This window comes from Maylandia zebra, unplaced genomic scaffold (assembly GCF_041146795.1).
Source record: "Maylandia zebra isolate NMK-2024a unplaced genomic scaffold, Mzebra_GT3a scaffold11, whole genome shotgun sequence".
NCBI classification, from domain to species: Eukaryota; Metazoa; Chordata; class Actinopteri; order Cichliformes; family Cichlidae; genus Maylandia; species Maylandia zebra.
In genome coordinates this window covers 8,957,415-8,979,080 of record NW_027490041.1, presented here as the reverse complement: position 1 = coordinate 8,979,080, position 21,666 = coordinate 8,957,415, and the positions used below count along the sequence as shown (strand labels likewise).

At 41.7% G+C, this 21,666-nt stretch overlaps 1 protein-coding gene and 1 long non-coding RNA gene across 2 annotated transcripts in view; one reads left to right on the top strand and one right to left on the bottom strand.

Moving 5' to 3' along the window:
• The window catches only part of LOC143415869 (uncharacterized), a 130,370-nt gene that overhangs the window by 92,984 nt on the left and 15,720 nt on the right, over window positions 1-21,666 (bottom strand). The gene's annotated exons all lie outside the window — the stretch shown is intronic.
• Window positions 10,533-20,352, top strand: LOC143415856 (uncharacterized). The gene is made up of 3 exons (XM_076881272.1): window positions 10,533-10,939; window positions 17,648-18,832; window positions 19,158-20,352. The coding sequence occupies exons 1-3, from the start codon at window positions 10,859-10,861 to the stop codon at window positions 19,848-19,850; spliced, it is 1,959 nt and encodes a 652-aa protein (XP_076737387.1). The 5' UTR covers window positions 10,533-10,858; the 3' UTR covers window positions 19,851-20,352.

The window sequence follows — 21,666 nt, the reverse complement described above, 5'->3', positions numbered from 1 at the left end:
ATGTCGCCAGTCACTCATGCCTGTTATAAATGTGCTGGTGTCAGTCAGCCTTGCAAATGCCAGACACACAAAGCAGAACAATAAATGGCGTTCTTTGCAATAAGTAAGCCACTTCCTGTTGGTGCCATCTTTACAGCTGAACACCCTCATCACAACTGCACTGCTACTGTTCTGCTGTGGGTGGTAATCTAAGAAGGCCTGTAATATGGCAGGTTCAGGGCGAGCAAAGTCATCGATGCCCTGGCTCTCTCTCTCCTGCTCTTCCATCTCTCTCTCCTGCTCTTCCATCTCTCTCTCCTGCTCTTCCATCTCTCTCTCTTGCTCTTCCATCTCTCTCTCTTGCTCTTCCATCTCTCTCTCTTGCTCTTCCATCTCTCTCTCTTCCTCTTCCATCTCTCTCTCTTGCTCCATCTCTCTCTCTTGCTCTTCCATCTCTCTCTCCTGCTCTTCCATCTCTCTCTCTTGCTCTTCCATCTCTCTCTCCTGCTCTTCCATCTCTCTCTCCTGCTCTTCCATCTCTCTCTCCTGCTCTTCCATCTCTCTCTCCTGCTCTTCCATCTCTCTCTCCTGCTCTTCCATCTCTCTCTCTTGCTCTTCCATCTCTCTCTCTTGCTCCATCTCTCTCTCTTGCTCTTCCATCTCTCTCTCTTGCTCTTCCATCTCTCTCTCTTGCTCTTCCATCTTTCTCTCTTGCTCCATCTCTCTCTCCTGCTCTTCCATCTCTCTCTCTTGCTCTTCCATCTCTCTCTCCTGCTCTTCCATCTCTCTCTCTTGCTCTTCCATCTCTCTCTCCTGCTCTTCCATCTCTCTCTCTTGCTCTTCCATCTCTCTCTCCTGCTCTTCCATCTCTCTCTCCTGCTCTTCCATCTCTCTCTCTTGCTCTTCCATCTCTCTCTCCTGCTCTTCCATCTCTCTCTCCTGCTCTTCCATCTCTCTCTCTTGCTCTTCCATCTCTCTCTCTTGCTCTTCCATCTCTCTCTCTCTTGCTCTTCCATCTCTCTCTCTTGCTCTTCCATCTCTCTCTCTCTTGCTCCATCTCTCTCTCTTGCTCTTCCATCTCTCTCTCTTGCTCTTCCATCTCTCTCTCTTGCTCTTCCATCTCTCTCTCTTGCTCTTCCATCTCTCTCTCTTGCTCTTCCATCTCTCTCTCCTGCTCTTCCATCTCTCTCTCCTGCTCTTCCATCTCTCTCTCCTGCTCTTCCATCTCTCTCTCTTGCTCTTCCATCTCTCTCTCTTGCTCCATCTCTCTCTCTTGCTCTTCCATCTCTCTCTCTTGCTCTTCCATCTCTCTCTCCTGCTCTTCCATCTCTCTCTCTTGCTCTTCCATCTCTCTCTCCTGCTCTTCCATCTCTCTCTCTCTTGCTCTTCCATCTCTCTCTCTTGCTCCATCTCTCTCTCTTGCTCTTCCATCTCTCTCTCTTGCTCTTCCATCTCTCTCTCCTGCTCTTCCATCTCTCTCTGCTGCTCTTCTGTCTCCTCTGTCACAGACTTCTCCACTTTTGATGATAAATCAGCTGGTGCAACATGTAAGGATTGGCACAATTTGTTAAGATTTTGAGAAGTTTGAGAAACTAACCTTAAGCATAAAATAAAATTTACTATCAGCAACTTCATAGCACCCGCCCAGCAGTATATAAACTCCGTCATGCTAGTTACGCTGTACGAGTTATTCTAAGCGACTGTATAAAGTCACCACAACGAAAACAAACTACAACTAAAATTAGTTTCTATCTGACACAGATAGACAGCAGGTCATAACTTCTTACCTGAAGTTCAGTTCCTCTGCCACTATGACCGGCGGCCACCTCGGGTCTCTCCTCCTCTTGCCTCCCCTTTCCTTCATCCACCTGCTGGCCTCCACCACTTGCTGATGTTGCTAAATCTATGGAAGCTGTGCCATAGCTACCACCAAACAATTCAGTAATTTTCACACATTTGGCAGCGTCTGCCTGAAGGGCTTATTTCTTTTTGGCCCTAATTTTTTCGGCACCTCCTTTCCTTTTTTTGTTCTCCATTTTCTTTAGTTCGTCTATAAGATTGCTAAACAAGGGGGAGGGTGCATCCGACCTCCTCGGCTGTAATTGGTCCAGCCCAGAGTCGATCATGACCAATTGGCCAATCCAACACCTTTCATTGTTTATACCCTTCCCCAAAAAAAAAAAAAAAAATCGCCAGTGGCCCACCGGGCAAATGCCCGGTATGCCCGATGGCCAGTCCAGCTATGAGGGCAGGCTGTGTTGGTCTGAGACTGTAGACATTAAAAAGTCCGCAGGAGAGATGGTAGCTGATTAAACAAGTGTCATGAGATAATAACTAAATGCAAAGATTGGTGACAGCGCTTGGAACCATAAGGCAACAAAAAACTGTGAGAAATAATTTAGGCTCTGCCTGTGAATCACTCTTTGCTTCTCTTCTTCCTTCCATCCCATCATTTCATATATCACTCTGCACTTGCTGTCTATGTGAGAACAAGGCACAACTTGCTATTGCAATAAACTATAATCTAATTATCCACACCTAACAACTCTTGCACTTAATCTATAATAAAATGATGACAGAAAAATGTTATAGCCCTGCCTTTAGTAGCCTCACACAGCTCCTGCTGTTTCCTCCTCATGTCCTTACCAGCCATGTCTGCACAATGTTATATCATGAGTAATATTTTTTTTAAAAATCCATCTAAATAAAACACACACATGCACGCACACACAGTGACATTTTAGACCTTCTTCAGAATACTGTATATACTATGGGCATCATGGTGCTGATCCAGAATCCTTACATTATTATTTATTACTAGAGCTACAATAATAAAGCAAAGAGGAGGGGGAAGTAATAAATATGAAATAATGTGTTTATGATGATTCCATGTGTTTCACTATCCACTCTGTGCAGAGGCAAAGCTTATTACATTTTTAAACTGTAGAGATACAATAATTTTACTGCTGTAAAATCCAAATGTTGTCTTATTTAAAATATAAATCTAATATAATCTGCTTCTTAATGTATGTTCTTTAAAATACAGCGTGTGTTTTTAACAGAGGTGGGACCAAGTCATTGTTTTGCAAGTCTCAAGTAAGTCTCAAGTCTTTATCCTCAAGTCTCAAGTCAAGTCTCAAGTAATGTCAGGCAAGTCAGAGTCGAGTCTCAAGTCACTGGTGTAAAAGTCCGAGTCAAGTCACAAGTCTGAAATTTTGAATTTCAAGTCCTTTCGAGTCTTTAAAAAAAAAAACGAAAAAAAGCATGTTGCAGTTATGCTAAATGTAAATATTAGACCATGTAATTTTTAAATCTGTGTTTTTCTCAACACATGACAAAATAGTGAACTTAGAAAATATACACAAATTGTGAAATTGCACCTCTTTAAAATGCAGCTCAATTAAACTTAGCTCCAAGAATAATTTTCACCGACAGTTCTGAGATAAGCTGCATGTTATTCTTGGATGCGGTTGTAGGACCGGCTTTAAAATCGCATGACAAAAATATCATACATATTAAAAAAAACTGCATCACCAACGTAGCCTGGACAACATTTGCTAGTTAGATGAAGTCAGCTATCTCATCGTAGCATATTTATATGCATATTTATAATTATACGCTTCTTGGAGTGAGTGCATACACTCATGAAGTTTAGTAACTTCAGGTCACTGCAACAAGCCCAGGTACAGTTTACCGACGGATGGGTGCAGGACCTTGAAATGCACCGTGTAGAAAGTAAAGACCATCGTACGTATCATAAGTTTACCAGTCTCACAAATCGTCTTCATAAATACACATTCGTTAACCGTTTATTAATATAACCTTTGAGCTCAACGGTAATTAATTAGTAGTGGAAATAATTTCTGGTACCCATCACAGAAATGTAGCAGTGACAATAATACTGTATGCTGTAATCGTACTGGACAATTAGTGATACAAAAAACCTGTTTTATCCTGTGAATAAAAGTATATGTTTTTGTCAATGTACCATAATAACAGAAGCGAAACGCAATATTGTGTCAGGACAATTCACTATTTATGCACAATAAATAAAGGAGCATAGCGCGACAATTTCTGTTCAGCGCCAGACTTGCTTGTAACCTATATCACCAATTATGTTAAGAAAAATGACGCATTAACTACAACAGCAGACTGACCTTTGTGGAAATGCTTGGAGCAGACTAACCTGTGAGCTGGAGTGTTCTAGGACGTTATATTTGATCTTTGAATGGCTGCAATCCAGTCGCCTCTTTGTTACTTCGGAAACATGAACAATTTCTCTTCAACGACGTAATCCGATAACAACCGATCTCTTTACCCGTCGGCTTCCCGTGGCTGTCATGCGACCGGCTATTGCAGTTAATAATACAACGGCTTCTTGACATTTTTGTGTTTCTTTTTATCGCTGTGTGACTGATTTTAATTGAAAGCCTGCGTGCGCTAGTACCGCTTGCCACGAGTTCCCAGAATCCTTTGCGGTTTTACCCCTGAATGACGTCACATTTTCAATCTCTATATAATATGCATGTTAAATTTTGTATTTGGGGTAAAATATCAAGTCTTTTCAAGTAAACCGGTTCAAGTCCAATTCAAGTCCCAAGTCATTGGTGTAAAAGTCCAAGTCAAGTCACAAGTCTTAGAACATTTTTTCAAGTCAAGTCTAAAGTCATAAAATTAATGACTCGAGTCTGACTCGAGTCCAAGTCATGTGACTCGAGTCCACACCTCTGGTTTTTAATATATTATAATTATAATAATGCATAATTATGTGGACATGCATATTAGATCGTTTTTTAGTGAAATATAATCCCTCCAGAAAGGCAGGAAAAGCCCGGAAACTTACTTTAAAACTAAATATGTTCCCTAAAACGGTGACAGAGCTACAGACCCATGACAGCCTTACACAGGTAGCCAGCAGCTGTGACCAGCACTACCTGTGCAGTTAATAAAAGGACAGGTAATGTTTGTCGCGCTGTTGCACACACAGCACGCTCGTTTGTTTCAGTTCGTCAGTAGCAACAAGACAGCTTACCAACGTGTACGTAATAAGCTAATACTCCTGGGTGCTACACACTACAGTGCACGCTGTACACCTACTTACTGGTTGTGTCGCATCAGTCTGTGTCTCTGAGTTAACTTGTGTTTCTCCTACAGCTCCGGACCGCTAAAAATGCGCGTGCTCTTTGTGAGCTCGTTCCCGGCTCGTAACCAGCGCGTTCTGCCGTCAAGGGCGATCATTGGTTAAATGTGATCATGTGACTGATGCAAGTCAGATCCTTTTATTTAGCAAAATGTGATTAATAGTTAAATATTATTGTTGAGGGGCACAGACAGGACTCCGCACGCGCACACACACATTAAAAAAATAATAATAATAATTTTTAAAAAAAAAGTTGCCTCAACAAAAGGGCACCTTGGGCACCCATCAGGAAAGGGGCGGGTGCTCAAGCCCCTCTAGCCCCCCCCCTCTGCACGTGCCTGCTGTTAGGTTAATTGTGCTGATCCTCGGGTTGGGGGATTTGTGTTTGTACTGGAGCGCAAAATTCAAACCAATGGAAGATGGACAACAAAGGTTCAAAGCCATCAGGTGCTCAGGTTAGAAAAAAGAGAAAAGATGCAGGTAAGCAGACGTGTGATTGGATAATGGCAGCTCATCCTGAACCAATCAGACTAAACTCCAAACAATACATTATGTTACAGATTTTAATATTAATTAGTCATTGTTACTTGTTGATTTGTCCTTTTCTCATTGTGTGACGAATTATGACGACTGTTTGGTAGCTGTTATTGTCTCTCTCTCTCTCTTCATGTGTGTTTCTCTGGTGAAACAACAGTTTTGTGTTAATGTTAGGGCTGCACGATTTTGCATAAAATGAGAATCACGATTTTTTGGCTTAGAATTGAGATCATGATTCTCTCATAACAATAAATAAACATAAAACAACAAATGTCTCACGTTTTGTTGTTGCAGCAAAATGTTGTCCTGCTTGAAATTCCGTCTCCACCGTTGCTCGACGCTGCGTGTACAGAGCAGGTAGTGCAACAATAGAAAAATAGTTGCGGGACGGCACTGTGTAGCGTTTGTCTAGGGAGTTGATCGTTTTCCTAAATCCCTCGTTTTTCACAGTGATGATGGAGCCATATCTTTGGTCAGGTGATAAGTGATAGCCTCCATAATGTCTTTGTGCCTGCGGGAGTTCGACGTGTATAGGGAAGCGCTGTATAAGGTTCCCGTTATTGATGTTTGGGTGGTTGACCGGGACGGATTTTCTCCTGTCACTTTCTCGTCATCCCTGACGTGCTCTCCGTTGTTTTTTCCCTGCTAATTTTAGCATCACACGGCACAGCTTCTGTATCACGTGGTATAAGGCTCCGCCCTTGTCATTTGTTGAGCAGGAAGAGTGAGCGCTTGTTTTCATGCAGAGTACGTCCCGGATCAAAATGTGAAGTTTTACAAATCACCACTTCTTTAGTGAATATCATTTCAGTCTCAGACAATCTCGTTTCTCTTACAGAGGTTGAATGCACCTTCTGCGGATGGCGGTACCACACAGTGTGCGTGGACTTCCCCTGCACAGAAGGCAACTACAAATGCTGTGAATGCTTAATAAACAGAAACAAATGATCCCTGTTGTCTTTGCTTGATGATTGGTTTGAGTCTTGACAATCCACATTGCTGGCGTTGCATCTTTCAATGTCAGCAATGGCAGGTATCAGTGCTCAAACCTTTTGTGTTTGTTTCCAACAAGTTGCCCACCTCGGGAAACAAAAATGTGTTCTTTTACTTGTCAGATGAACATATGAGACACTTTGACTCTTCAGTGCAGTGTGGAGCCTAACAAAGATCTGTTTTGTGTCCCAGCTGATCAGCAGGAGGAGGAGAGTCTGACGGAGCAGCAGAGGAACATTTTCAGCTACTTGGACTCAGCTCAGCCACTACAGAGGAAACAATGAGCTCAACACAGAAGGTGACAGACAGAGCAGGACCATATGACCAAAGATATTTATCACCATATACATTTGAACATTTGCCATAACGATGTAGCTGACGATATAATTGACACCAGACAAAATACTTTACAGCTGCACAACTTTATTAAAAAGCCATCAATGTATTTTCACTGAAACAAGCAGCTGTTGTTTATGTGCATTAAAGTTATATAAAAATGTAACAGTGCAAATGCAAATTCCTCGCTGACAGTTTAACCAAAAGGCGTTTCCAGTGGAAACTGGCCGACACATCCTGAGCATAACCATGTATAATATCCACTAAACTTCAGAAGAGGTTATACAGTCGTGGCCAAAAGGTTTGAGAATTGCATAAATATTGGAACCTGGAGAAGTTGCTGCTTAAGTTTTTATAATAGCATTTTGCCTGCACTCCAGAATGTTATGAGGAGTGATCAGATGAACTGCATCGTCCTTCTTTGCCATGAAAACGAACTTAATCCCCAAAAAGCCTTACCGCTGCATTTCATTGCTGTCATCAAAGGACCTGCTGAGACCATTTCAGTGATCGTCTTCTTAACTCAGGTGAGAATGTTGGCGAGCACGAGGCTGGAGATCATCATGGCTGTATCCCGATTCAGGTTCTGCAGCTTTAAAGTCCTCAAGGGCCGCGTACTCAAAGACCGCTAAGGCCGAAGTGCGAGGCTCGTAGGCTCGTGAAATGGGACGTCTAGCCTCCGTCGCGCTGCCCAGGTTGCCTAGCAACCATGATACTAACAGCTGGAAACGTTTCATACAGCTTTGTTTGACAGAAATGAAGGAGAACATATTTAGTTCATTTGTTTCTACATGAGCTCTGTGTGATTTGATGAGTATCTGAGGCTGAGACCACAGGACTGTGAAACATGATTGTTGGGCTTCATTTCTGTGCTGAACAGTCGTTTAAGATTAGCTGTAAATAACAATTAGCTGATGTTGTTCATGAGACTAAAGTCATCTCACTGTGGTAATGTAAATATAATATGGCCAATATTATAGTTATTATATTAATCACTTCACTCACAGACAAGTATCTGTGACAGTGTGTATACAGATGTCTCATATATAAGAGACAAATTTTGTTCCTTCAGTATGTTGGCATTATTACATTTGGCTCAATGCTTACATATATGTGTAAAAGCAAATGTAGGAGGTGTGATAACTGTGTCTGATAGAATGAAGAGTAGACTGATATATGAAATATTCCTTTATTGGGTGAGAAAATCAGACCATGTCATAACTGCTTTAAGTCACATAGAATAGATATCAGAGCCTTAAACAGGCTGACTTCTGCTAAATGGGTCAAACTGGGCAGAAAGTCTACAAACACATAACATCCTTATAGAATATGATGTAACACTATAGATCAACTTAGCTCAGAATATATTAAATTCAATTTTATTTATATAGCGCTAAATCACAACAAAAGTCGCCTCAAGGCGCTTCATAGATACAGAGAAAAACCCAACAATCATATGACCCCCTATGAGCAGCACTTTGGCAACAGTGGGAAGGAAAAACTCCCTTTTAACAGGAAGAAACCTCCGGCAGAACCAGGCTCAGGGAGGGGTGGCCATCTGCTGTGACCGGTTGGGGTGAGAGAAGGAAGACAGGATAAAGACATGCTGTGGAAGAGAGACAGAGGTTAATAACAGATATGATTCAATGCAGAGAGGTCTATTAATACATAGTGAGTGAGAAAGGTGACTGGAAAGGAAAAACTCAATGCATCATGGGAATCCCCCGGCAGCCTACGTCTATTGCAGCATAACTAAGGGAGGATTCAGGGTCACCTGGTCCAGCCCTAACTATATGCTTTAGCAAAAAGGAAAGATTTAAGCCTAATCTTAAAAGTAGAGATGGTGTCTGTCTCCTGAATCCAAACTGGAAGCTGGTTCCACAGAAGAGGGGCCTGAAAACTGAAGGCTCTGCCTCCCATTCTACTTTTAAATACTCTAGGAACAACAAGTAGGCCTGCAGAGCGAGAGCGAAGTGCTCTAATAGGGTGATATGGTACTACAAGGTCATTAAGATAAGATGGGCCTGATTATTTAAGACCTTGTATGTGAGGAGCAGGATTTTGAATTCAATTCTGGATTTAACAGGAAGCCAATGAAGGGAAGCCAAAACAGGAGAAATATGCTCTCTCTTTCTAGTCCCTGTCAGGACTCTTGCTGCAGCATTTTGGATTAGCTGAAGGCTTTTCAGTGAGTTTTTTGGACATCCTGATAATAATGAATTACAGTCGTCCAGCCTGGAAGTAATAAATGCATGAACTAGTTTTTCAGCGTCACTCTGAAACAGGATATTTCTAACTTTAGAGATGTTGCACAAATGGAAGAACGCAGTCTTACATATTTGTTTAATATGTGCGTTGAAGGACATGTCCTGGTCAAAAATGACTCCAAGGTTTCTCACAACGTTACTGGAGGCCAAGGTAATGCCATCCAGGGTAAGAATCTGCTTAGATACCATATTTCTAAGATTTTCAGGGCCGAGTACAATAACCTCAGTTTTATCTGAATTAAGAAGCAGAAAGTTAGCGGCCATCCAGGTCTTTATGTCTTTAAGACATTCTTGCAGTTTAACTCATTGGTGTGTGTTATCTGGCTTCATGGACAGATAGAGCTTGGTGTCATCAGCATAGCAGTGTAAATATATGCTATGTCTTCTAATGATGCTGCCTAAGGGAAGCATGTATAATGTAAACAGAATTGGTCCTAGCACTGAACCCTGTGGAACTCCATAATTAACCTCAGTGTGTGAAGAGGACTCTCCATTTACATGCACAAATTGGAGTCTATTAGATAGATATGATACAAACCACTGCAGCGCAGTACCTGTAATACCTACAGCATGTTCTGATCGCTCTAATAGGATATTATGGTCGACAGTATCGAACGCTGAACTAAGGTCTAGCACATAGGTGTCAAACTCAAAATTTGGCCCGCAGCCTAATTACATTTGGCCCGCGAGGCCATACCAAATTACTATTAGAGCTGGCCCGCCGGTCTTATGCAGCGCATGTACTGCTAATACTACAACTCCCAGAATGCTCTGTTGGCGTTTTGGCGCGTCAGTCAGGACAGGACCCATTAACGCCCTCTCCTCTGTTTACTGTAGTCATAGCAACCGCATGAATACTGCCGCGCTACCTCTCCCAAAATGGCGAAAAGAAAGAACGAAAACAGGAGCTTCCTGGACAGGTGGGAGACAGAATATCTGTTTACCTATGTAAAAGACAGACCTGTTTGTCTTGTATGTGGAGCTCATGTGGCTTTAACCAAGGAGTACAACATTAGACGACACTATGAAACGAAACACCAAGAGAAGTACAAGGACCTGGACATGACTCAAAGGCGCCGGAAAGCAGAAGAGATGAAAAGAAGTTTTGTTTCACAACAGACTATGTTCAAAAAAGCCATATCACAAAGTGAGGCTGCTGTAAAGGCTAGTTTTGTTGTGGCAGCAGAGATCGCAAAATCAGCCCGGCCCTTCAGTGAGGGAGAGTTTGTGAAAAGTTGTATGATGAAAGTTTGCGACGTTGTGTGCCCAGAGAAAAAGCAAGTATTTTCAAATGTTAGCCTGAGCAGAAACACAGTAGCTGATCGCACACGTGAACTTGCCAACAATCTAAATAACCAGCTGATGGAGAAGGGAAACAGTTTCGTTGCATTCTCCCTCGCTATGGATGAGAGCAGCGACGCCTCTGATACTGCCCAGCTTTCAGTCTTCATCCGCGGTGTGGACTCAACTCTCTGTGTTACGGAAGAACTTTTAGGATTAAAATCAATGCATGGAACAACCACAGGGAAGGAAATATTTGAAGAGGTTTCCAAATGTCTAACTGAAATGAAGTTGCCATGGGAAAAACTTGTGGGGTTAACGACAGATGGTGCACCAGCGATGTGTGGTCAAAGGAGCGGACTGGTGGGCAGGGTACGGGAGAAGATGCGAGCGGAGAACTGTGCAGGTGAGCTGACTGTTTATCACTGCATCATACATCAAGAATCACTTTGTGGCAAAGCCCTAAAGATGGAACATGTTATGACCGCAGTAACACGAGTAGTTAACTTTATAAGAGCCAAAGGTCTGAATCACCGCCAATTCAAATCTTTTCTTGAGGAGTGTGGTTCGGAATACGGAGACGTGCTGTATCACACGGAGGTGAGGTGGTTAAGCCGAGGGAAAGTACTGAACAGATGTTTCGAGCTACGCGAGGAAATATTTCAGTTTCTGGAAAGCAAAGGGCAAGACACAGCTGAGCTCAGGGAGCAAGAGTTTCTGTGTGAGCTGGCCTTTATGTGTGATATCACGAGCCATCTCATTGCACTGAACCTGCAGCTTCAGGGACGGGGGCGTATCATCACAGATATGTACACTGCAGTGAGGGCTTTTAAAACGAAATTGTGCTTGTGGCAGAATCAGATGCTACAAGGAAACCTGGGCCATTTTCCCTGCTGCCAAACGATGAACATGCAAATCTCTACTGCTGTGTTCCCATGTGCACAGTTTGCTGAAAAACTCTGTGTACTCAGTACTGAGTTTACCTGGCGGTTTGCCGACTTTGACGCCCAGAAATGTCGATTTGAACTGCTCAGTAATCCTTTTGCAGTTGACGTGGCAAAAGCACCAACAAACCTCCAAATGGAGCTGATTGAACTCCAGTGTAGTGACACGCTGAAATCAAAGTATGATGCTGTGGGCGCTTCACAATTTCCACATTTCATCCCTGACACAATGCCTGGGCTCCGCACCCACGCTGCTCAGATGCTCTCCATGTTCGGCAGCACTTACCTATGTGAGCAACTATTCTCCTCAATGAAGATGGCCAAAACATCTCACAGGAGACGTCTGACCGATGAACACCTTCACTCGATCCTGAGGATTTCCTCAGCACAGAGCCTGAGCCCAGACATTGAGGAACTAGCATCCAAGAAGAGATGCCAGGTGTCTGGCTTGGACGCATCAGAGTAGATCAGTGTGTAGCAAACTGAGCTATAATTACCATTTTCTTTGTGCAATTTGTCTTGCTACTCCCAGACATGGGCTTGAATGGTTTCACGTTTAATGATATTTTTATTAGTTAAGTGGTTTATTATTGTTATTTTATTTTTACATTTATTATTAGCCTGGGGAAAAAGTTTACTGCTAAAATTTAAATCAGAAGGCTGCAAATACAATTTTTACTTAAGAAATGCATTCCAGTGATATGTTATTTAATTGGAATTTCAATTTTGCATGTGTGCAATATTAAGTTATATATGTTTATATAAGTTATATATCGTTCAGTATTAAGCGTTTCTTATTCCATATTCAGTTTTTCAGCAAAACTTATTTGAGTCTGTAAGAAAAGGTTCCTTGTTATATTTGGAGGAAGATTTTTTTCAATAAATATTAACGTTGGCCCGCGACTTTGTTCCAGTTTTGAATTTTGGCCCACTGTGTATTTGAGTTTGACACCCCTGGTCTAGCAGGACAAGCACAGAGATGAGTCCACTGTCAGAGGCCATAAGAAGATCATTTGTAACCTTCACTAAAGCTGTTTCTGTGCTGTGCTGAGCTCTGAAACCTGACTGAAACTCTTCAAATAAACCATTCCTCTGCAGATGATCTGTTAGCTGTTTGACAACTACTCTTTCAAGGATGTTTGATATTAGAGCTGGGCGATATATCGAGTTTTTAAAAAATATCGATATATTTTTATACGAGATATAAGATGTGACAATATCCTTTATATCGATATAGTCTATGTTACATTATAATTATACCTGTGGAGCCGCAAGTTTGCCTCTCTTTCGTCCACTTTCGTCTTCACAACGTTACTCGGCCTCGCCTCTCCTTCACTGAACACAACTCCCCCTCCTCCCCCATTGCTTCACCTGCAGGAAGCGACAAGATGGACACGGCAAATCTCCATTAACGAGTTACTGACCCGTGTGTGGGGCTGGACGCCGTCAACGTGTTAGCTAGCTAACCACGCTAACGAGCTAACCACGCTAACGCCATGCAGCCCAGAGGTGGTGCACGGACTAAAATCCTTTCATTTTCTCAAAAGTTGACAGCGCGCCTTATGTATGAATTCTGGTTATGCTTGATGGCTGCGAACCGATTTTATGTGGAACACGGCGCTCAGCAATCTGTCAAAAAATGTTTTAGTACGACTTTGGTAAGCTACGGAGCTGCACCGCTTGATGGATTGTCAGAACATTACGGCTGAGCCTCGCGGAGTGATACGTACTGTGCTTCAACACAATATTACAATATTACCCTACTGTGTATAAGGACCATAAATGGCACCTGTTAAGAGACGTGGTTGCGAAGCGGATTTCAAACTCCAGGCTGTCAGTCACGCAGTACAAGTTGGGAACTGAGCAGCTGTGAAATCTGTCTTTGTTATTGTGCTCAGCGTCTTTTAGTTTACATTTTGACTGCACAATTGTGAGCTTTTTGTTATGCACAAAAACAACATTGTTTTCTTTTATTTATGGAGCATTATTATTTAATAAATGCTCATAATTTATTTTTGAGTAAATTTTATGTACATCTGCTCTATATATAGATATATATCTTATATCGCCAACAAGCTAAAAAATATCGAGATATGAATTTTGGGTCATATCGCCCAGCCCTATTTGATATGAAAGGAAGGTTGGAGATTGGCCTATAATTAGCTAAGACTGCTGGGTCTAGAGATGGCTTTTTGAGTAAAGGTTTAACTACAGCCAGCTTGAAGGCCTGTGGTACATAGCCGATCATTAGAGATAGGTTGATCATATTTAAGATCGAAGAATTAATTAATGGCAGGACTTCTTTGAGCAGTTTTGTAGGAATGGGGTCTAAAAGACACGTTGATGGTTTGGAGGAAGTAATTATTGAAGTTAACTCAGAAAGATCAATTGGAGAAAAAGAGTCTAACTTAACATCAATGGTACTAAGAGTAGCTGTAGATAATATTACATCTGTGGGATGATTATTGGTAATTTTTTCTCTAATGATAAAAATTTTATTTGTGAAGAAGTTCATGAAGTCATTACTAGTTAACGTTAAAGGGATGGTTGGCTCAAAAGAGCTCTGACTTTTTGTCAGCCTGGCTACAGAGCTGAAGAGAAACCTGGGGTTGTTCTTATTTTCTTCAATCAGTGATGAATAGTAAGATGTTCTGGCTTTGCGGAGGGCTTTCTTATAAAGCAGCAAACTATTTCTCCAGGCTAAATGATGATCCTCTAAATTTGTGACACGCCATTTCCTCTCCAGCTTACGAGTCATCTGCTTTAGGGTAAGTGTTTGAGAATTATACCACGGAGTCACGTACTTCTGATTAGAGACCTTAGTTTTCACAGGAGCTACAGTATCCAGAGTCGTACGTAGTGAGGAGGTGAAATTATTAACAAGAAAATCGAACTCTGTTGGGGTAGCGTTCAGATAGCTGCTCTGCTCTGTGTTGGTACAGGGCATTGAAGATGATAACAGTGGGTGGATTATATTCTTAAACTTAGTTACAGCGCTTTCAGAAAGACATCTACTTTGAAAAAGTCTACTCTTCACCGCTGTGTAATCAATTATTGTAAAAGTAAATGTTATCAGGAAATGATCAGACAGGAGAGGGTTTTCAGGAAACACTGTTAAATGTTCAGTTTCTATGCCATATGTTAAAACAAGATCTAGAGTGTGATTAAAGTGGTGGGTGGGTTCTTTTACATTTTGAGAGAAGCCAATTGAGTCTAATAACAGATTAAATGCCATGTTGAGGCTGTCATTTTTAGCATCTACATGGAAGTTAAATCAATTTGTTGATCAATTATTAAGTCATGTACTAACAGAGACTTGGAGAAGAGAGACCTAATATTTAATAATCCACATTTCACTGTTTTACTCTTTGGTTCAGATGTGGATACTGTATTGTTCTTTCTTTGTGATTGTTTATGTTTAAGTTGTTTGTTGCTGGTTTTTAGTTTGTTTTTTGTCTTTTTGGGAGCTGACACAGTCTCTATGGAGATGGGTTTTTGGGGGGGTAGCAGGAGGAGAGAAGCTGCAGAGAGCCGTGTAAGACTGCAACTCTGCTTCCTGGTCCCAACTCTGGATAGTCATATTTTGGGGGGTTTAATAAATTTGTCCATATTTCTAGAAATGAGAGCTGCTCCATCCAAAGTGGGATGGATGCCGTCTCTCCAAACAAGACCAGGTTTCCTCCAGAAGGTTTGCCAATTATCTATGAAGCCCACATCGTTTCTGGGACACCAATCAGACAGCCAGCAATTTAAGGAGAACATGCGGCTAAACATGTCACTCCTGGTCTGATTGGGGAGGGGACCAGAGAAAACTACAGAGTCCGACATTGTTTTGGCAACGTTGCACACAGATTCAATATTGATTTTAGTGACCTCCAATTGGCGTAACCGGGTGTCATTACTGCCGACGTGAATTATGATTTTACTGAAATATACATAAAGCATATAAACAATTACAGCAATATGATGCAACAAACACAGCAGCTACTGATCCAAAACACTCAAAGCTTCATAGAACTGAAACCAACATTTATTTTTAGCTCCATTCTGCTGCTGATACAGACTTTAGGTTTCTGAACATTAAACTTGTTGCTGCCTTTCATAGTGTGTAACTTGAAGGCCCTGAGTACTCTGAGTACTTTCTCCCACACTGGAAACACTGGGATGATCACATTATTTGAACATTACCTAATAAGACTGATTCAGCACAGACAGTTATGTTAAACTTTCCTAGCAGTCCTTCACAAACAGGGAACAGTCTGTCTATTCTCTCCATCTGTCAGCTGCTGCTGGCTCTTCCTCCTCCTCTTCCTCACACACTGCTGAGTTTGTCCTGGTGGATCATCAGGGCTGCAAAGCCTCACAGATGATGTGCAGCAGTGGCTCCCTCAGTCTGTCCTCACTCTGGACACTTGCAGTCGTCACACATGGAAATCAAATGTGTGATAAGCTGCAGGATTCAAACACAAGTGTAACTTATAAACACATGTTCATACTTTTATTCCACAATCAGAGAGAAAGAAACAGAGAGAGAGTGCAGGACAGACAGACAGGTGACAGTCTCAGGTGTACACACTGCTACACAACAGCACCAGAGAAGCAGGATTTAGTGTTTGTGTTATTACGAGTGTAAACAAGAAGAGTTCCAGATGGTACAGTGGACACATGTGTGACTGCTGTGATTAAAGCATCTTTCTTTCAGCTTAACGAGTGAACCGTCAGCTCGTTCAAACACACGTTAAAGTGCGTTTGGCTCGACACCACCGAACAGAGGCAGCAATATAACACAGCTAACATTAACAGTGCAGTGAATCCTGCTTGTGCCGTGATGTTCAGGACTGCAAACCGAGCAGCATCACTGACTTTCAGCTTGTTGTGTTTGTGGATATATGACTGACTTTAATTACCCACAAAATCATCACATTCTCTGTCAGATGAAGGTCGACTATTGAACGGCGTATATTTTAAAGGCTTTAAAACCAAGTTAACGCTGAAAGTACAAACATCACTAATGTCACATAACTCTGCCGACAAGGCATAGCTATGGCTATGAAATGCTCTTTGTGTATCACTTCTTCATTATGAAAGATGTCATTAATGCACTAGTAATGTCTCATCTGGAGTATTGTTCAATCATTTGGTCAGCAGCTAATAAGACAGATCTTAACAGACTTCAGTTAGTCCAGAATAAGGCGTCCAGATTAGTGTGAAGATGTTCATACTATACTAATATTGATAAAATGCATAATAACCTTTCTTGGCTTCCTGTACAGGCTAAAATATTCTATGGCTTACTTGTAGTTCTAAAGAAAGCAATTCTGTTAAACACACCACATTTATTCTGCTCAGCTGCAGTATCCAGATGAAATACATCATCATATTACACAGTTTTCAACAAGCTGCAATTTAGTTAATGCTCGAGTTAAAAGTAACGTTTTGTAAAACTGTTACATTTAGAGCAACTTTTAAGTGGAATAAGTTGCCTTAAAAAATTAGAGAATTATTCAAAACTTCAATGAACACTTAAAAGCCGATTTACAGAGCTTTTAGTTGTTGTAAATATTGTAAGACATGATTTGTTTTTGAAACTTGTGTAATGTGCCTCAATGTTATTGATATTATTATTATTATTATTGATTGCTTATATTTGAACAATTGTGAAACCTCACTGTGGATGTAAGAGTGAAATTATGTGGATATCTTGAATCCACTTTATTGTGTAATATTTTATGTGAGTATTTGACGGAAGACGAGCAACATCTGTTGTGGAAGCTAACGGGGTTCCTTTAGAATAAACAAACATAGGATTTATTATCACTGAATAATTCTGTATAAATCTATACAAATTATAGAAATATGTAATAGGAAACAACAAAATAATCTAAATTATAAAATAATGTGTGTGTGTGTGTGTGTGTGTGTGTGTGTGTGTGTGTGTGTGTGTGTGTGTGTGCATGATTTTAGTGTTTGAACAGTCATGAATTATCTTTAACAGCAGGTTGGATGTAATGTGTTAGAACTACCAGCAGGTGGGGATAAGAGACCTTTAAGGTGTTTGGTGCCACGCTCCACCTTCAGGTTTAAAACTAGTGTTAATGGAGTTTGAAGGTTGAGTTTGTTCCACGACTGCATTTCACTCACTGCCTCTGTTTGTATCTCTGTCACTGCAGGACCAACATGGAGCCAGAAGTCAGCGCTCTCAGGAGGCCGACAAACCTCACAGAGGAAAGGGAGAGAAAAAACACACCTGTGACGAGTGTGGGAAGGGTTTTACTCTGAGGGCTAAACTAAAACAGCATCAGGTCATCCACACTGGAGAGAGACCGTTCAGCTGTGACTTGTGTGGAAAGTCTTTTTCCTTGAAGGGTTCCCTAAAAACACACCAACTCATCCACAGTGGAGTTAAAGCGTACACCTGTGATCAGTGTGGCAGAGCTTTTACTCAAAGTAGCAGCTTACAGAGGCATCTAGTTACCCACTCTGGAATTAAGCCATACAGCTGTGACGAGTGTGGGATGGAGTTTACTCTGAAGGCTTCACTAAAAAAGCATCAGGTCATCCACACTGGAGAGAGACCGTTCAGCTGTGACTTGTGTGGAAAGTCTTTTTCCTTGAAGGGTTACCTAAAAACACACCAACTCATCCACAGTGGAGTTAAAGCGTACAGCTGTGATCAGTGTGGCAGAGCTTTTACTCAAAGTAGCAGCTTGCAGAAGCATCTAGTTACCCACTCTGGAATTAAGGCATACAGCTGTGATCAGTGTGGCAGAGCTTTTACTCACAGTAGCAGCTTACAGAGTCATCTAGTTACCCACTCTGGAATTAAGGCATACACCTGTGACGAGTGTGGGATGGAGTTTACTCTGAAGGCTTCACTAAAACAGCATCAGGTCATCCACACTGGAGAGAGACCGTTCAGCTGTGACTTGTGTGGAAAGTCTTTTTCCTTGAAGGGTTCCCTAAAAAAACACCAACTCATCCACAGTGGAGTTAAAGCGTACAGCTGTGATCAGTGTGGCAGAGCTTTTACTCACAGTAGCAGCTTACAGAGGCATCTAGTTACCCACTCTGGAATTAAGGCATACAGCTGTGACATCTGTGGAAAAACTTTCAGCCAGAGAAGGAGCCGAAATACACACCTACGCATTCACACTAGACATGATGTGTACTGCTGTGAACAGTGTGGCAAACAGTTTACAACAGACGCACAGTTACAACGACACATGTTTACCCACACTGAGGAGAGACCTTATCAATGTGACCTGTGTGAGAAGACTTTTAAAGCTCCACAGCACCTGAGACGACACCAACAGATCCACACCAGAAAGAGACTCTACAAGTGCAGCTACTGTGAGGTATGTATTTATATTGTTATCTTGTCATTTTAGCCTGACTGTTTGGAACAACTCTGCTCATTAAACTGTGTTAGCATGTTAGCAATTCTACTGCATGGAAAAGCAGCTCTGAGTGATTATTCAGATTTTCCTTTCAGTTATAATTTTAGTATTACTGTAGTATTATGGTGGTAGTATTGTAGTTATTGCAGCCCAGTAAACTGAGTGTGTTAACTGAAACAGTCAAATGTAGTTGGACGTCTGCAGAGATGCTCTTTATTTCAGGCGACGTTCAGGATACAAATGTTGAAGGACTGACTTACACTGTCTTTGTGTCTTTGTTTAGAAGCAGAGCGACACAGATGGATCCAGTTCTCAACCCTGTCATCACTGTGGTGGTGGGAAAGACTTTCATTGTGACCTCTGTGGAAAAACTTTCAGTCGGCAAAAGACCCTAAAAGTACATCAACGTAGACACACTGGAGACAAACTGAAATACTGCAAAGAATGTGGGAGAAGCTTCACCACACCAAGTGAGTTAAAACGACATGAACTGATTCACAGTGGGGTTAAAAAGCACCTCTGTGATCAGTGTGGGTCATCATTCACCACTGCAGGTCAGCTTAAATCACACAAACGAGTCCACACAGGAGAGAAACCACACAAGTGCAGACACTGTGACAGAAGCTTCTCACAGTCAGGTCATCGTAACATTCATGAACGTGGACACATGGAAGGAAACTACAGCTGTGACCAGTGTGACAAGAGCTTCAGGAATCTCAGTTCATACTCTGCACACAAACGATCCCACGTTACTAATAAACTGTTTCACTGTTACCAATGTGCCCAAACATTCACCTCATTGTCTGCTCTGTGCAAACATCAGCGCGATCACTCAGGGCTGAAATCACTCCCATCACTGGATCACAGTGAATCTGAAGACACAGAAAGATCCTCTGGTTTCTGTGTCAGACTCAAAAAGCTTGAGATCAGGCTCCACAGAGTTCAGATAGAATCATTTAAACTTGTGTTGAACTGAACTGGTTGCTGGGCTGAACTTCTACATAATACAGATCTACATGGGATCTTCTTTTCTGTTGTTTTACTGAGTCAGTTTTGTCCTTTTTTCTCTGTCCTGGTTTTGCTCGTCTGTAAATGATTGAAACTCAGTCAAATAGTTCATTGTTCTCCAGCAAAACGTTTTGGAAACTCATGTTTAACCTTTAAAACTCTGACATGTTTTAGCACACAAGGCTTCATCGGGGAGTTCACTCATGATTGGACCATGAGAACAAAGGTTTTTAGTTCTTTCAAAGAGAGTCTTGGAGATGTTTGATGTTTCTGTTTTTTCTACATAAAGGAATAAACTATTTTTCTTGCTTCATGTAGTGTGGAAGTTTTTAATGTTTCTTCATCTGTTATGTTCTTGAATGTGTTCACGTGAAGATGGTATAAATAAACTGTTGTCAGAGATTTACAGTTATCAAACAGGTGAATAAACAACACTGAGACACTTGGAGACGGTTAACGTGCTGCACGGGCGAGGGCTCAGAGAGGACTCACACCGAGCTGCAGTAGTCGTTTATTATTTATAGCAGGGTGAAACAAGCATAGCAGTTTCCTCTAATTTTGCATATATGTGTGTGTGTGTGTGTAAGTTCGTATAAATGTCATAGGGTGAACTTCCTCTTTCTATAAACAGAGCGAGTAGTACATTTTGTTCTTTTCCTATTAAGGGTAAAATATGAACATATACTTTAATGCAACATAAAACTCATTAAAGCGTTTCTTCTTTAACATCCCCTCCTGATGTTAATATTTTTCACTTAATCATACTTTATTATCAGCCAACAATCACTTGATTATAACATTTTCAATTGTAGCATCATTCAGTATGTGTGTGTGTGTTTCTATACTAAATCTTCTTCATCCGGTTCATCTTCTAGTGGCAGTCCAACATAGGTAATTACTGTGGCCTGTACCATTTTGTCAATCATGGATCTTATGCATGGTAGGATACATGTAGAAAACAAGCACAATAATAGAAGCAGAACTCCTGTCAGTACGAGTCCTTTTATCACGAGGGTCTTCCAGCTGCCACTCAGCAGCCAGGTCAGCCAGTCCTCATTGTTCGTGACATAGTCTTGTTGCTGCGCATTACTCAGTTGTCGCAACTTGTCTAGGGCAGTGGTCATGGTGAAGGAGTGCACGTTGTCCGGGATATAGGTGCAACAAGTGGTGTTGAATAAGACACAGAGGCCCCCTCTCTCAGCGAGAATCATGTCCAGGGCGACCCTGTGTTGCATGACCACTATTCTGATCGCGTCGATTTCCTCATTCTGAGCCTTATTTATCTTTGTTGAGCTGTTCAGGAAAAGTCCAAATCGGTAGTCAAGAGTCTCAATTCTTAACGTGTTTTTTCCAGTTCCGACCCATGGGAACAGTGAGTGCAGGACCTTCTGTCCGGTGGTCCACAACTTGAACTCCGCTGGTACATCACTGCCCCAGATTGGGTCATAGGGTTGCACGTCATCAGTGTTCCTCTTGCGTCGTGGTTGGTTCTGATGACATGGTTGACCATAACATACTATTGGCGAGACTAGAGCACACTGTAGGCATCAAGGGCGCTGCCTTGGATTGGTTTAAATCTTACCTCTCCGATCGGCTCTCTTCGGTTCACTTGGCCACCTCCTCCTCCTCCGCTGTACCTGTTTGCTGTGGTGTCCCCCAGGGATCTGTGCTAGGCCCTACCCTGTTCTCACTGTATATGCTTCCTTTAAGTGTCATTTTTGAGAAATACCACATTGCCTTTCACTATTATGCCGATGACATCCAGATCTATTTTGAGCTGAATG